Here is a 16,679-nt window from a genome sequence, read left to right as displayed (position 1 = left end):
GGGTAACACATGACCATGGGAAAAAATGTGGAGGTAAACTCCAGTAAAAGTGTTTTTCACAGCAGATATTTTGACCTGTCAAACCTTGCTGCATTACATTACAATTCCCTAGAACAGAGCCATGGTTAATGCTAGACAAGTTGAAATGTCTGCTTTATACAAGGTTAGTGAATGTGATTTATTTGGGGAAAACAAAACATAAACGAGTGCTCTAATGATTCAGGTTAGTAATATTTATTCACAAAGCAAAAAAATATGTAAAGTGCACAATGGGGAGATTTATGATGGGGAAGAAAAGAAAGACTGGTGGTGCTCATCAAGTAAAATGTCAGTCAAATCTTAAATATGAAGAAGCCCATCTTGTTTTCAAATGAGCTGTCAATACAGTGCTTTTGTGATGTTATTTCAATACAATTAAAGTTAGTTGCTTTTTGACTAGTTTAGTTGTACAGGTTAATAAAAATGGTTCTCCAGGGGAATTTACTAGAACCCAGCCATTGTTAACAAAATTAGTTTCCCCTGTGTTTGCCAATCCATTCTGGTCCATGCAGCTGGGCAGCTGACTTTCTCAAGACACATATATCAGCCATCACATAATCCCATTGTTGTTGAGATCAATAGTGATGGTGAGTTTTAAAAAAAATGCTTTAGAAACATATCGACAGGTTAGCGTGGGGAACTTAAGCTGTATTTGTCAGAGCGAATGGATGTGTTGTGAGGTGTCTACAATAGCAAACCCACACTGACATTTAGATGGCATTGCTGCTAAAGGTGCCAGTGGATTTATGATGGCAGATCAGAATGTCCTCTATGATTCATGTCTGCTGAGACACAGTAAGCCTATTGCCAGCAGTGTTAACTGCTGGCCCAGCACTCAACATACCCATCTAACAAATTGAAGCCCACTCTTGTATATGTCTGAATGGTTTGGCTTGGATTGTATTTCATTCACAAGTAAAGGGCATTTTCAACATTGTTACTTTTTTCCTGGAATACACTGTATCTTTAGTGGTAACCTCTTCGTATGCAAGTAGGTGTAGATGGAAACATCATCCAGTAAAACCATCAAATTGCTCAACAATTCATCCTCCCCATTCCTGCTACTACTAAGTGAAAGGCTCTTTCTTTCATTAACTGATATATATCATTGCTTTAAAACGTTGAACTGTACATTTCTGCATTAACTTCTACTGCAGCATCACATTTCAACAAGGAATTGTACAGAGACATAAGGAAGTAAGATCTCAAAATGCAGTTTCTTTTCAATTTTAAAGACAAGCAGTTATATCAGGTAAATCAAGCTAGGTTCCTTGTGCAGGAAGTAATACAGTCATTCATTTACACTTTTGAGTCAAAACAAAAATGAACAGATGACAGAGGAGGATATTGAGAAAGACATGCCTATTTATATGAGATAAAGGGACTCATGCTAGAAAAAAGTAGAATGGATTAAAGAATGATAAGATAGTTTTATATTACATAAAAAGCCCAGTATTTCTGATGGGATTGAGCCTGAACATTACAGTTCCCCACTGTGCCCCATTGAGAAAAAGACCTATAGGTAAATTAGCATGTGATTACAGCATATATGTTGTATGTATGTATGTCGACACTCAAAACTTTGAAAGCTGTGTTTATCAGTGTATCAGAGTATACTCTCTAGCCAAATCTAGAATTGTTTTCATTTGCCTCATCAGATGAGAATAACTAATTTATCCAGCCATTCTCTTGCTAAACTGTCTGAAACTATAGATTTGATGAAGATGATGACATTTGCCTGCAATAGCTGTGTAGGCTACAACCATTGACATATATGCACTGTGCTTTGGTGACATCTGGCGGCCATGATGAACCATCAAAGGACAAGTACACTGACAAAATAACTGCTTGTTTCATCAAAATTTGTGTCACTGTGAGTTCCCTGTTCTGTTCTCAGGTACGAAAGGAACCTGAGAAACCGAAGACCAACTGTGGCATCATCTCCTAATATATTTGCCAAACAGCGTAATAATATTCAACAACTGTTTAATACTGTACGGATTACTCGAATGCAGGACAGCTATCCTGTAAATCAAGCGGGTATTTTAGACAAGGAACTTCAAAAGTAGATTGTTAGCGCTTGGCAACATTACGCATGCGCAAAAGTTGATCTATTTTTTTTTTTATGTCTTGTGTACCTCAATGCAGTTTGAGTTTGACCAACTATTCTATATAACTAAATATAACTAAAACGTCTCTGTTTTAACTTGGTTTAAGCGAACACGGAAGTATATAACAGATACACATCTCGCCATAAAGCACATGACACAGAAGTTTCCAGTAAAACAACATTTCCCAAAATGCATCGCCCGTTCTGGTGACATCCACGCTACGATGAGGTGAAGCGGTTGTTTTCGTCCCGATGGTTGTAAGAAGCTGCCTGGAAATTGAGGTATAACGGCTGTTACATTGGAATCAACGCGGTGTCCCCGGCTTGTAGGGTATTGGAATTACTGCCAGACTTAAGGATTCATCCCCCGCTTTGTTTTTGGTGAGTTCATCGCCATGTTATCATCCGTTCCCACCAGGCTAATTGCCCGAAGGTCGCGCAGCCTGTCACCGTGCAGCCGCGTGCTCCAGACCAGCGCAAGCGGTGCCGCATGCCAGGGCATCCGCGAGACACCGGCAGAGATCAACCGCAACCCCATCGTGTCCACCTCCCGGGTCTCCAGAAGGGCGATTTTAGCCGAGGAGACCGCTGGTACCAGTGTGAAACAGTTGGTGCAGTACCACCATCTCGCCCCTAGATGGCTGTCCAACCTGGAGAACCGCCGCGGCTCATGGGCGGCTTTGGCCAGCAGAGGGCGGAACAATAATCAGTACTGGGAGGAGAGCGGCCAGCGGGACGGAGGTGGTGGCCGGAGGACAGGTGGAGGAGCCAGCCGGGCAGGAGTGGCCTCTGCCGGTGTGCTGTCTGCTGCAGCCGTGGCCTTCTGCCTGAAGAAAGATTCTGATAACAAAGGTAGACGTTATCAGCCATCAGTCATTGTGTTGTCTGACTTAGTATATATTTTTTGTCTATTAGTAATGAGGCACTTTGTATAGAAAATATTGTAAATGGATAATGTTGAGGGTCAGCAACCTTTGCACATTTTCACAAAATGCACCCAAGTTTCATAGTTATCAATTAAGTTGGATTTGACTTAAAAAAACAGTACATGCACATCCCTAATTTGCTAATCCATACTCGAGTTTATTCTTCTTGTGTAATGTTTTCTGTTTCTGTTATTGCACTAACAAGGTGATGCACTTCTGGAGGCAGCAAGGACCAATAACTCTGAAGATGTGGCCAGGTAACATACACACACCACATGATTCAAAGAGGCTACTAAGTATAGTAATGGTGTTGTAGTGACGTGGCAATTTTTTGCATTTAAATAGTCTTATTCATCATGCAAGAGAACAGCAAATAATACCTTTTAATTTGTCATGATGGTAGTGGACTGTATGAGGATAAAAATACTGGCAAAAGGTTTTGAGCTGAACCTGTAATTTAGGATGCTTTGGACAAAGCTCAATTTCTGGACACATCCATTAGGCTAGATGAAATTATTAATATCGTAGGATTTGGTTATTGTAATATGTAATTGTTAAATTATACAATTTATTTGGCTGTGCTAAATTTAAATTTAGTCAGAAACCATATCCCCTGCCACTACTTTTTAATATTAAATATTGAGGCAGAACTAGTGTGATAGCTTAATTTTATCTATCTCACTTTGCACTACATTTAACTCTATTTACTTGAATAAAGACACCATAAGTTGTTCCATCTCCAGTGATCTTTGCAGTATAATGTCACTGTCAACATGTAAGTGATTAGTAGAAAGTAGAGAGCATTTCTTTTCCTGTGAGATATTGTTAGGTTAAGGTGAGATATTTTTTTTGTCCTCACTGCTCTTGTAAATTATCCATCATCTTCTGCTCTTTAATGTTGTTCAGATCTCATAGCCTTGTAAAAATTACAGATTATCTGCTGAGGCCAGTTTCTAGGACAGCTAGGATCATCTGCAGTTATATAAACAGTTATATCACTGGTAGTTGTTGTACCACCAATAACCACCAGGTGGAAGAAGAGGACTGTGTGTGTGTGTGTGACGGATGTCGCACTCGTCATCTCAGAGCTCCATTCCAACAGTGTGCCTTGGTTTGTTCTCTTTTCTCTGATGTAAAGCTTTTTAAAGATTTGTTCCTCTCACTTTGCATTACCTTTTTATTTATCTTTTCTAACTGTGATTTAAAAAAAAAAAAAAAAAAAACACTTTCTTTGAGTCTCTTACAATTACTCTGCCAGCCAGAGCCAACCAAAAAGGAGTATATCAGGTCTTATAGTACTTCAGCGTCCCATCTCTTCTGCTGATAATATTGCCTTACAAATGTTGAGTAACTATGAAAACAGACACAAGTGAACAAACTAGTCACAGGGACATGATCCTAAAATTTGGTGTAGAAGTTTTGCTTGGGACGCAATACCAAAGAGCCGGCAAAGTAATATATTAGTGCCTTTTGGTTACATACAGTAAGTACAGTAAATCACCTGGTGCCTTATATTGGTAGATGGATGGATTCCCCGCTTTCAGTCATGCTGCTCACCTCTGTGCAATAATCATGTTAATGTGTGTTAAATCAGTGCTTGTGTGTGTACAGCGTGTGGATGGGTATTTGTATCAGTGTATATGAGCGCACGTGTTTATCCATGTATGTCTCCCATTTGCTGGCTTGGGTTACCTGTGTGCCCATGTGGCAGATGGTGTAGGTGAGAGTGCAGTGAGACAGTCAGCAGATCACAGATGCGTTAAGTGCTTTGGTTTAGTTTATAGAAGTGGTAGAGTGTCGGGGTGTGTCTGCTGAGAGGCAGTGGAGTGGGTGGAGGTCTCGTTTTCACACAGACTTTATAAAAGCAGTGGTGCTACAACTGTGGTGAATCATGATATAATCTTGAAATAGCATTTTAACATTGAAAGGTGCATATAAAGTTGATGTGCTGTCATGTGACCCAGCCTTGATCATTAAAAAGCAGGTTCCACTGAGAAGGGTTTAAGTAGGCTGATAACGATGCTGAAAATGTAGGGATGGAAGCTGCTGTTAGTTCATATATTGTGCTTGTATTTAGTATTTTTAGATTTGAAAATGTAATTTTGTCAAAATAGTTAGCATCCTCATTCCAGTTTAATTGCAGCCTAGCTTGTGAAACAGCATGTTGCCTCTGTGATCCTATAATAGCTCACAGTAAAACCCACATTAAAGATTTTCTTAGGTTGGGATACCTGTTTCATTTCAGGATTTACCCATATTCTTGATGCTCTGTTGTCTTTCTTTGCCACATTGGTATGACAACTTTGGCTGGACAATATCCAAGTTTCATTAAAGGGTAGGTTTGCCAGATACATCAGTCAAACACCTATACAGCAAATTAGGGCTGCACAGTTAATCACAATGTTATTAAAATTGCACTATGAACTAGTGCAATATCCAAATCGCAGGGAGGGGCGATATTTGTTAAAGGCAAAATATGTGTCAAACCATTCTGAATTAAGTATTGTGGTGCTGCAGACACATCCCGGCCTACAAATTATATCCTACAGACTAAAGAAAAGTCTTTGTTTGGTTGTTTTTTTAATTTTTCTATATTTTTCAACAAAAATGAGAATAATGATACAAAAATGATTATTCCCTCCAATATCGTGAATCCTATTGCAATTGCAATTATATATTTTCCTCATATCGTGCAGCTCTACAGCAAATAACCAAAAATGACTTAAATGTTACTCTAAGCATAGTGTCACCTCTGTATATAGAGATGACAGCTCTGTGAGCCGCCTCATTTAGATCTTTGACTTACTTGACTGAAACCCTTCTCATGGAGCACAGTGCACAGCTTATGCATTTGTGAAATACATAAGCTCTGACTTCCCACAATGTCCCTTCTTTAACTTTACCTTCTGGTAAAATTAAGGTACTAAGAGCTTCTCAGTTTGACTAAATCAGTACTGCACCCTGACAAGCTCAGATGTAGCTGAAGTGGTGAGCCTTTCTCTCTGCCCAAACCCTGATGCTGCATGCAGACCAGGCAGTGAAAACGGAGCCAGAGAACGTCGGAGCTGAGTGCAGACCAGACAAGAGGCCACGGTGTTGACTGTAAACACACACACTGTCTGTCTGCTCAGCACATGAGACGACAGACGGATCACTTACACACACACACACACACACACACACACACACACACACACAAGGACCGTGCCACTCCAGTACCTGGTGTCATACCCTCAAGCAAAAAACTCAACACACACCTGGCTTACACACACAGACACATTAACTGGTCAAGGAGCAAGTGTGTGTGGCTTCAGATAAAGACAAAGATATCATGAGCTGGTTTCATGCTGGTGTGTCAAACAGGCAGCTTTATTCTAGCATCGTTATATCCCCATATGTGTATGTGTGACCATATAGACACATTCAGACACCCTCTACTATATGTTGATGTTAAATTATAACCACTTTTCTTTTTTTTTCAACATCAGGCTGGTTAAAGAGGGGGTCGACCCAAACCACCGCCACCGTCTGGGTTGGACCGCTCTCATGGTGGCTGCCATCAACCGACAGCACAGGTCTGTGTGTGTTTTATCCAACTGAACCTACTGAACAAATGATGTGTTTTACAGTTCTGGGATGCCCTCCCCTGGTGAGCATACTGTATGTAACAGTGATGTAGTGTTTTGGTAGCACGCATCTGTCTGCATGAGTTAGTATGTGAGCATATGTCATCCATGTCCCCACTCTAGTTGTTACAGTAGGTCTTCAGAAGTGCAAAGTGTGACTTTCAGACCGACAGACGGTCTTTACCCATTCCCCCATCTCTCTGTCCAACAAATTAAATTAGCCTCCTGGCCCCCAGAACACACACAGCACAGAGAGGGGCCGAGGTTAAGGCCAGGCCAAATCCAATTTACAAGGCTTTTTTTCTCTCCACCAGGACTGTGTCGTCACTTTTTTTGTTTAAGGGCCTCATGTGCCCGTGAGAAGCATAAGGTAACATTTGAATATGAAAATAGCTTAAAATACTTACTTATTGCTCCCTTTAAATCTTAGGGTTACAGTTGATCCCTCCTCAGGTTCGTAAGATAGTTTGATTTAATGTCGCAAATGTGGGCCAAGTTAAAGTTTGTCGATTTTCTTACTGTGTGTAGTGTAGTGTTTCTGCATTGAAGCGTATCATTTGTGTTAATTTCAAAGTTTAGATTCTTTATTTTCTATATTTTATAGTAATGTGTTCTAATAAAATGTTTCTATAAAGTTGTTGAAGTGAAGTGATGAAGCGCTTTCTTTATGAAAATTTAATTGACAATTTTCGGTTAATAGTTCAATTCATTTATCAAGAAAAAAGCCAGACAATAGCTGGTTCCAGCTCCTTCAAATATGATAACTTGCTGCTTCTACATGATTGTAAATTAGATATCTTTTGAATTCTTAAACAAAATAAGTGATTTGTAGACGTCACATTGGGCACTCAGACATGATCATGATGATTATTTTATAGACTAATCAATCAATGATTGTTGATAATAATTGATAGTTGCATACTCTTCTACTCACAGTGTGGTCTCTAACTCATCCTCAGAGACAAATATGATCATATGCTTTGATTATTTCAGTCTGTGGTGATGTTTAAGCTACAGTACGTCTATATACTTACATGATGTGTGCTGAGTGATTTTTTTGGTGTGTAACATTGATGTATGTAATGTGTTTTTTGATACAAATTTGGTTGTATGTTTGTGTCTGTATGCACTGCTTTTGTGTGTGTGTGTGTGTGTGTATGTCACTGCCTTGTGTTTGTGTGTGTGTTATGAGTGCTATAACTCAGCGAAGCAGTGACACTCCTCTGTGTTTAATCCCGTCTTCCAACCCCCCAGTGAGCCATCACTGCTGCAGGGAAGACAGAACATCGGTTCACACACATCAGTCACACATGTCTCACACACACACACACACGCTCATATCCACACGCACAAGTGAGGATGCATGTGTGTTTGCATGCACAAAAATACACAGACAGACAGACAAGGGGAGTTTATACCAAATATCTTACAGGCCAACTGCCTATTACTCAGTCACACACAACTTTATTTGCAGCCGTTAAGTGAAAACACAGGGAACATTACTCATGAACAAGGTCTAGCCTGTAGCTAGAATGTCAGCATGGCTCTTATTGTTGAATAACTCCACACACACACACACACACACACATAGACACACACACACACACACACACACACACACACACACACACACACACACACACACACACACACACACACTGTATTTATATTTTCCTGGACCAGAAGTGATAACTGGTTTTCAACAGACAGAAGATTTCACCACAGTGCTATTTCAGAGGAAGCTGTGGAGTCCTCTGACTGTTTCTAGGTGTAGCGTCCACCAGGCAGCCTCTTTGGCGTTCAGGGGTCGAGGTGCGCCTGTGTGAGAGAATCAGGGGTGGAGTAGAGGGGTGTGTGTAAGACTTAAGGGTGAGACATCAGGGGGGCGTGTGTTTGCTTAGCTTTGATGTGGGGCTAAATCAGGGAGGCGCAGGGCCTGGCCCACTATTTGCACTCTTTAACACACAATACTCATCTCTATCTCTCTTTCTCTCCCTCCATCCCTCCCTCGCCGCATTCACGTGCACAATGAGCGCTCAGCCGAGTGTAACGCCTGTTGACCGTTCCGACCTGTCGGCCGAGTGACTCGATGGGAGGGAGGGAGGGAGGGAGGGAGGGGGACAAAACGAGGGAAAGCGGCGGGATGATGGAACGAGGAGGATGAGTGGCTCGTTGGGAAAGAGAGAAGAGAATAGTTTAGATGTGGAGAGTGATGTGGAGTGGGATTATGGTTTTGGGACTGGGATTAGCTTGATTGAATAGTGGTGAAAATCACCAGAGAGCTCTCAGTAAAATATTCTGTTATTTGGTCACGATACAACATGATTGTGATGGTAAGCAGCCTGGTTCAGTGACGGAATCAGTTTCCATATATTTTTACTTCTTAGTACACAAAATAATGTTTCCCTCAAGTGGGCACTGATAATATAAACAAGAAACTCCAAGGGTATTGTACCCTGTGCCACATTAAAACCACATAAATGGCTTTTCATGTAATGATTTTCAAATAAATAATTTTCAAATAAATAATTTGCAAAAGAATACAATGCTGGAAATGAGGATCCCTTTTTCCTTTTTTTTATTAGCCAGCTACATAGCAATCATGCAATAATTAAGAGTAATAACTGTTGAAAGTTGGATATGAACTTCACCATTTTAATAATTAGCCTTCTTAAATGCTTCAAATGGGATCTGTCTTTGTAAAATTCGAGCTATATTGTACAAGCTGTTGTACTGTTGGCTACATTTCACACTTCGAGGTCTTCTGGACAAAGAAATGCACTTTATGTTGTATGGACTACCTGATGACCATGCACCCATGATGGGCACCTTATATACACTAAATGGCTTTCATTGATGGTGATGGTAAAAAACACACCAAGCTCTGAGCAATTGGAACCATTCAAGTCATCAGCATGGCAAGGTCAAGTCCATTTTATTTATATAGCCTAATATCAAAAATGTGCCTCAGGGGGGTTTACAACATGTACAACATATGACACCCACTGTCCTTCCGACCCTCGAGGGAGGAAAGAACGGAAGAAACCAAAAAGAGCAACAGAGGAGAGATCCCTTGGAAGTAAAGAAATCTATAAAGAAAATACTTGGAAATAAACGCAGCTTAAATAAATTACAATTTGACCAATCAGGTTATTTAACTGAAAAATAAAAGTGCAGTGAACCTCTCTTCGTGGCATCTATCTGACCCCAGGTGTGCAGCAGGTGAGATAAGGTCAAGTGAGGTCCAGCGTCTGGGCCAGGTGGTCCGAGACATGGATGGTCAGTTCGGCTCGGGTGTCTATTGTGGCACAGGACAGACGGAAGTGTCCATTTCCTGTCTTCCCTCCAGGGCAGGATGGGAAACTAACACCAGCCCCCAGCAGTAACACCAGTCACCTGCTGGCAAACCTCGGCCCGACCTGAAGGGTTAAATCTACCAGCCCCAGCACCGGCTTGTTAAGTGAACAGCGGTCATTATTTCAAGCTTTTGATACAAGCACTGGATGGTGGTATAGCAAGGAGAACATCCTTTAACTAGTCCAAGTTTTAAGCATCTGTTGAAGGGTTCTCAAGCCAGATGCTGACTCCCCCTCATTTCCAGGGGTGATGCTCTTATCACATTATTACATTAATGTAATTTGGCAAATAAAATGAAGGAAAAACTTGCAAAAAATAAACCAATACATCAACAAAGCATGCGTGGAGGGAAAGAGATGACTTGAGGATAAAAGCAGACTATATTTCGTGTTGTGTTTTGTGCCACTCAGACAGCCACGGAGTGTCAAGGTAATGGACACAACACTGGCAAAAAAGTGCGAGACGATGGTGTTAAGTCAGCAGCTAATAACCCCCTCCTCATTTTGTCTCAATTTAGCTATGAAAGTAAAATGATGTTGCAATTTACAGATTATATTGTTTCTGTACTTAGAAGATTGTATTAGGGAGCCTGTAGGGCCCACACCTTTTAAAATGGGAGTTTAACCTAATTAACCTCTGCATGCCTTTAGTTTGGCCTCAAATTAGTGCGGCAACTCTCCCCCTAAATGTCCCAAATAAAGTTAGCCACTTGATCATCAGTTGATTAGTAAAACTATCAACTGTTTTCAAAAGCTCATTAGTTTTAGCACTATCCTGTATAATTAAATCTCCTTCTTTTCATCTTTTTAGCTACACTTCCCTCCTTTCATCCACTCCTCCTCCTCCTCTCGGCAGTTTTCCTCTCTTTAGCCCTTTCGTGTTTACCTCTCTGATGCCATTAACCCTTTTCAGACCATCTAATTTCCTCACACAGACCTGCCCAGCCTCGTGTGACCAGCCACAGTTTGAGTTTGTGTGCGTCTGTATGTGCCTCGGAGGGTGCATCCATGTGTTTGTAGAAGTGCTTGCAAGGGTGAGAGGAGAGCCCCCTGTGGGTCACGGCCCCCCTGCTGCCCCGGCCACAGTGATACAGTAACAAAGGGGACCCCCCGATAGTCCTTTATACCCCCTCAGCAAGGTCAGACACAAAGACCTGGCCAGGCTGTTCTCAGCCTCGCTCTCCCACAGAAAACACACATGTTCTGTAGTGACGAGACAAACTACCAAAGTCTGCTAAGATTTGAATGATTTTTTTTTTTAAGGAGATGAGGGGAAATTTTGTATCCTTCCGTTTTTATTTTTTACTGATATGCTGCAGTCATTTGTTTGGATGGTACACTGGACTGTGATTTTTGAGCCTGTACTGGTGCCCCAACGATTATTTGATAAATTAGTCACTGACTATTTAGATTATCCATTGACAGTTTCAGTCTTTTTTTCTTTTTTTTCAAAGATATTTTTATTGAAGCCTTTTTTATATGTATAATTTCACAAATAAGGCAAACAAAGGAACTGACATACAAAATCAGAACCCCTCACCAACCCTCACCCTCTATCCTGGTACAGTAAAAAAAAAAAAAAAAAAATAGATAAACAATTGCATGAGTTCACCTTTGGTTACATCTGAAAAGCAAAATAAAATACAATCAAGTGCTGTATGAGGTCCCAAATAATCATAAAATCATAGAAGTTTGGTAGACAAAATATTAAAGGGGAGCAAGTTACATACAGATGTACTAGTTAAACTTATGTAATGATGGTAGTAAGGCCAAGAAAGAACTCCATATCTTTTTGTACTTCTCTGGGTTTCTCCTCACGCTGAATAAGATTTTTTCAGGTGTGCTGTAGGATGTTAATTCACTTAACCATTGTCTCTGTGATGGAGGAAATTCTGCTTTCCAATTCTGCAAAATACACTTTTTACCAGCTGTAGTTTCAGTAATTTTTAAGCAAACATGCCAGACAGGATTCCAGTATCTCAAATGTGAAGATTTGATGCTTTTCTTTATCCTATCTAATAGTTTAGACTGATGGTCAGATGAAACAAGTGATTTGAACACCCCAAGCTCTGCGAAATTATAATAGGCATGGTTCACTATCTTTTGATAAACATTTTTAGAGAAATGAATCTCAGAAAAAATGTGCAGATTCATCTTCGGTGAAAATAAAAACGTTGGTTGCATCCCTAATTCCATGTTTTGATACATGCTTCAAATATTTGACTGTTTCAGTCTGTTGTGAAACCTTTTATGTTTTACTTTTTTTTAGTCCTGTTTCAGATATTCCTTTAAAACCAAGTCTTTACTATGTGTTACTATTACTTTAATTTCACTCCTTACCTTTAACCTGACTGTGGCGTAGTATCAGTTATTCCTGAGGTCATATCTTCTGTCAATACTCACTAAGAGCACAGGTTCTCCTAAAGGGAACCTGTACCCTGTTACGTGGTCAAGTCTGGTTGCTTTAAAAAAGGAGTCCACCTCATCCTCCTATGAATAATCGTTTTTCTCCATTTAAACCAGGCCTCCTGCCATAACCATTTAGCTGCAAATGATCCATCACTCCCTCCCAGGCTGCATTACATAGTCAGAGGTTTAATGGCAGCCAGCAGCGTATTGGCAGGGTTCATGTTTCGGCCATCGCCCTCGTTCTCGCTCACAGTGGGCACAGACTAGCTGACTAGTTTTTGTATGCATTCATGTGCATGTCTGTGTCTCAATGTCAAAGCCATTGCACACGTTCATGGTGGTAAATGTAAAGCGTGTGTGCGAGTGTGTTCTGTAGACGGAGAGACGGTACCTGGAATGTCCGTTGGGTCACAGTCAGTGGTGTTGCCGAGGTACTCGTGTTTGTTCTATAAGGCGGTACGCTCCAATGAAGGGCTACACACAAACACACAGTGTCGTGTCCCCCCCCCCACTGCGCCGGAAACAGGCCCGACCCTTGCCCCTTCAATGTACACATATGTACATGTTACAAAGCAGACCAATGAGTAGTGAAGGAGAGAAGGAGGAGAAGCAGCAATTGAAGTGTATCCACCATGATGGGACAGACTAGAGATGGAAGTAAATCAGGTGGAAGGGTTGTGGTCAATTGAGGAATTAAATATTTATATCTGCGTACAGCGGGCTGTTTTTCAAGCTTTGAGGATGGTAGAAACTTTGTTAAAGGGTCAAGGTTATGTTTGATGACATGAAGGTGTCCCAGTCTTAAATTTAGTCTGCACAAGTCTACTTCCTGTGACCTGACTACATATGTAGGTGCTGTGACACATGCTTGCCTGTGTTTTTAGAAAATAGTATGGCTTTATTAGATTTGGCAATTTGACAAGACTGATGATTAAACCGAGGTAGCTATCCCTTAATATCTTTGGTTGTATGAGGCCATTGTGGGAAGGCACTGTTGTAAATGAGAAAGCTGCTTTATCACAATATTGGATTTAAAATATTTTTACATAAATGTGATTTGACTTTTATTTGTTTTTATCCACTGGATTAACCAAAAACGAGATACTTTCTGATACTTCATCTATAAACCGTTTCTTAATTGAATTTCCAGAAAAAAATGCTGTATCATGATATATGTTGATATAACAAATGTAAATGTACATATTTTGTGATTTTATCCATATCGCCGACCAGTAGACGTGATTACATCTTTAAGCAGTGTTGGCTGTAAACACAGACTTATTACTGTGGAAAGGCTTGGTTTGTGTGCACTTGTGCATTTATAGAATACTAGTTCTAGGCAGGATTATTACACATATTTAAATGTGTGTCTGTGTTTTCCAGTGTGGTGAAGGTTCTGTTAGAAGCTGGTGCCGACCCAAACAGCGGAGATCACTTCAACAACGTTTACGACACCTCACGGGAGAAAGGCATCCACTCACTGGAAGGTGAAAGAAAAAACAACCACTTTGCTACTGTGTGTGCATCCGTCATGCACGCGTTTGTGTGTGTTGCTATATTACACATATGAATCCAAAGTGGTAAACCAGAAATTATAATTTGCATAAAGATTTGCATTTATGTACATGTTTCATTTCTTCCGTATTATTTATGTTGTATGTTTTCATGACAAGTAGTGTGTGTTTTATTTGTATGTCTTCTGAGCTGCACACACACACACACACACACACGCACACGCACACACACACAAACAATATCCCCCACACACACACACACACACACACACACACACACACACACACACACACACACACACACACACACACCAGTCTGTGTTTGGGTTCTGCAGACATATTTATATGGGATATGTATATTGCAGACATTTATATGGCTGTCAGGTTTAGGTCCACGTGGGGCCGGCGTAGCGTGGGGAAGCGTTTCCCAGACGCACGCTGATGGATGGGCTAGGGGGGCCTGTGCGACGCTTTATTGGGTTAGCTATGATTATCCCGCCCTGTCTCTCCCTCTCTCTCTCTCTCACACACATACACACACACACACACACACACACACACACACACACACTGCAGAAAGAGACTGTCGGAGAGATGGAGAAAAAGAGTGGGATGGATGGAGGAAGGGAAAGACTGATGAAGGAAGTAAAAATCAGGAGGAAGGCAGTGAAAGAAGGGGGGGATAAGGGAAGGAGGTATGTAAGAAGCAGCGATGGATGGAGGGAAGGAAGGAGAGGTTAAAGATGGAGGAGAAGGAAGAAGATGTGGATGTTTGGAGGGGTTATAGAGGGAGGGAGGGATTGAAGGAAATGGGTGGGATGATGAGGGAGGGACAGGCGAGGAAGTCAGGAAACGGATGAGACAAAGTTATTGGGATAGAGAAAGTGGGGAGGGAGGAAGAGCGTGCAAGTGATGAAAGGAATTGATGAATACTGAGGAGGAGAGGAAGGAGGCGGAAAAAATAAAAATGGATGATGGAGGAGTGGCACGAGATGAGTCCTCTTATGAAAAAGAGAAGTAAGGAGAGAATGATAGACTATCTCTATTATTAGTAAGGAGCACAGCAAAGGAGACCCTAAAACACAACTCGCATTATTCCTATCATGTCGAGCAGTTGAGCTTAAATCTGTGAAAATGAACAACTCTTCCAAATCTGGAAACAGGAAAGACAATTTTGTAGTCTGCAGTGTTATCATTGTCACACTTTCTGGAGCCTCGGCATTGACTGTGAATAGATTAAAGAAAGATATTAAAGGCTCAAACATGTCCAGTTAAGGTTGTTTGTTAATTCATCATACTCATCTTTTCAGCTCCACAAAGTTCACTGGTTGCATCTCAGATTGGAGTTGTGCCTACACTATTTCCATCTTTGTGGAACTAGTGTGTTCTGTCAAATCCATTTCCGAGTCTAAACTCATTCTCGAATCGGAAATTTAGTAAAACATCTTACAGATGTTCCCAGAAGGCTTTTTGTCTGTCTTTGTTCTGTCAACTAGAACATGTTTTGCAAAAGAAAAAGCAGTCTTTTGTTCTAATCGTTCTTGTCTCTCCATGTATCGCTCTCTGTCCCTCCCTACAGTTCTCGTGTCCAGAGAGGATGAATTCAGCAGCAGGCTCAGCAGCAGGGCTGGCTTCCGTGGTTGCACAGCGCTTCACTACGCCACTCTGGCTGATGATCCACGCACTGTCCGCATGCTGCTGGAGGCTGGTACGTTACAGCCCACCCGACCATCCCTAACCCCACTTTAGATTCCATGAGGGACCTCTGAGGGTCTATATATCTAAACATAGTCTGCTGTTTTACATCATGGTGGTATGAGTGTGTTCTCTAACATTAAGACCAAATATCACCTCTTTTTTTTCCAACCTAAATCTTTAGCCGAGTGAAAGTAGGATCATTGTTCTTGACTTTGCTATGATTAACATTCATGTTTCTCATTTGATTGTATAGTATTGACTATTGAGGTGCTCCATCCTCAGAGAAAGGGAGGAAGAGGATGGAGCATCTTTGCCCCCACTGCTTAGATGAACCAAGTCCGGCCCTTATGAGGGAAAACTGCAAAAAATGCAACTGTCACCTGAACTCTGTCAGTGTCAGCTAAAACAAACTGACAGAACTCCATTATATTGTCCACTGGAAGGGAAACGTCCCAGTGGTTTAACAGAATATCTTTATCTGTTGTTAGGCTGGATAATGCTCAATAATTGACAGTTAATTGACGGTTACTTTGCTCGTTTAATACCAAGGTGGTTATGTTTTCAGTCCTGTATGTATATTTGTTACTGCAAGGCCATAGGCCAAAAACATGTTTGATTTTTTTGTGCCATATAGAGACCCTTTACATTTCCACTCATTAATTGTAACTGTTAGATGTAGAAGTAAAATCCAAGACCTAAACATTTCTACCTGAACTGATTTTGTAGCATTTTGAATATCTGGGAAAACACTTCTCTATTAGTATTCTTCTGACATAATGACCACTTGGGTTAATATGGAATGATTTTGATTTTGCATACAGAGACACATGGATATACACAAGTTTGTGTTTTCTACACCCTGCTTGTATAGGATAAGATTGTTTCTGTATTGTTAATTATAGTCCAAGAATGACTTATTCTAGGGTGCGATTTATTAATTTAGGGAAACAAATGACTAATTCAAGGGTACCCGTTTTATCACGACACATGCTAGGCTCCTT

The 16,679-nt window shown here is 40.9% G+C and overlaps 1 protein-coding gene across 2 annotated transcripts in view; it reads left to right on the top strand.

The window, feature by feature from the left end:
- Nucleotides 1–2,184: 2,184 nt before the first annotated feature.
- Nucleotides 2,185–16,679, top strand: part of clpb (caseinolytic mitochondrial matrix peptidase chaperone subunit B) — a 50,546-nt gene continuing 36,051 nt past the window's right edge. The window contains exons 1-5 of one of the 2 annotated variants that reach the window (XR_004897358.1): nucleotides 2,185–3,001; nucleotides 3,281–3,332; nucleotides 6,564–6,650; nucleotides 13,850–13,953; nucleotides 15,560–15,688. Coding sequence is in view for 1 of the 2 variants with exons in the window: in XM_031293307.2 (XP_031149167.1) it covers nucleotides 2,545–3,001; nucleotides 3,281–3,332; nucleotides 6,564–6,650; nucleotides 13,850–13,953; nucleotides 15,560–15,688 (829 nt within the window). In the remaining variant the exon portion in view is untranslated. The remainder of the gene's footprint in view (nucleotides 3,002–3,280; nucleotides 3,333–6,563; nucleotides 6,651–13,849; nucleotides 13,954–15,559; nucleotides 15,689–16,679) is intronic. The other variant, XM_031293307.2, reaches the window with a different exon arrangement.

Source organism: Sander lucioperca, chromosome 5 (genome assembly GCF_008315115.2).
Source record: "Sander lucioperca isolate FBNREF2018 chromosome 5, SLUC_FBN_1.2, whole genome shotgun sequence".
NCBI classification, from domain to species: domain Eukaryota; kingdom Metazoa; phylum Chordata; class Actinopteri; order Perciformes; family Percidae; genus Sander; species Sander lucioperca.
Note: the sequence above shows the minus strand (reverse complement) of the source record. Positions and strands in the feature narration are given on the sequence as shown.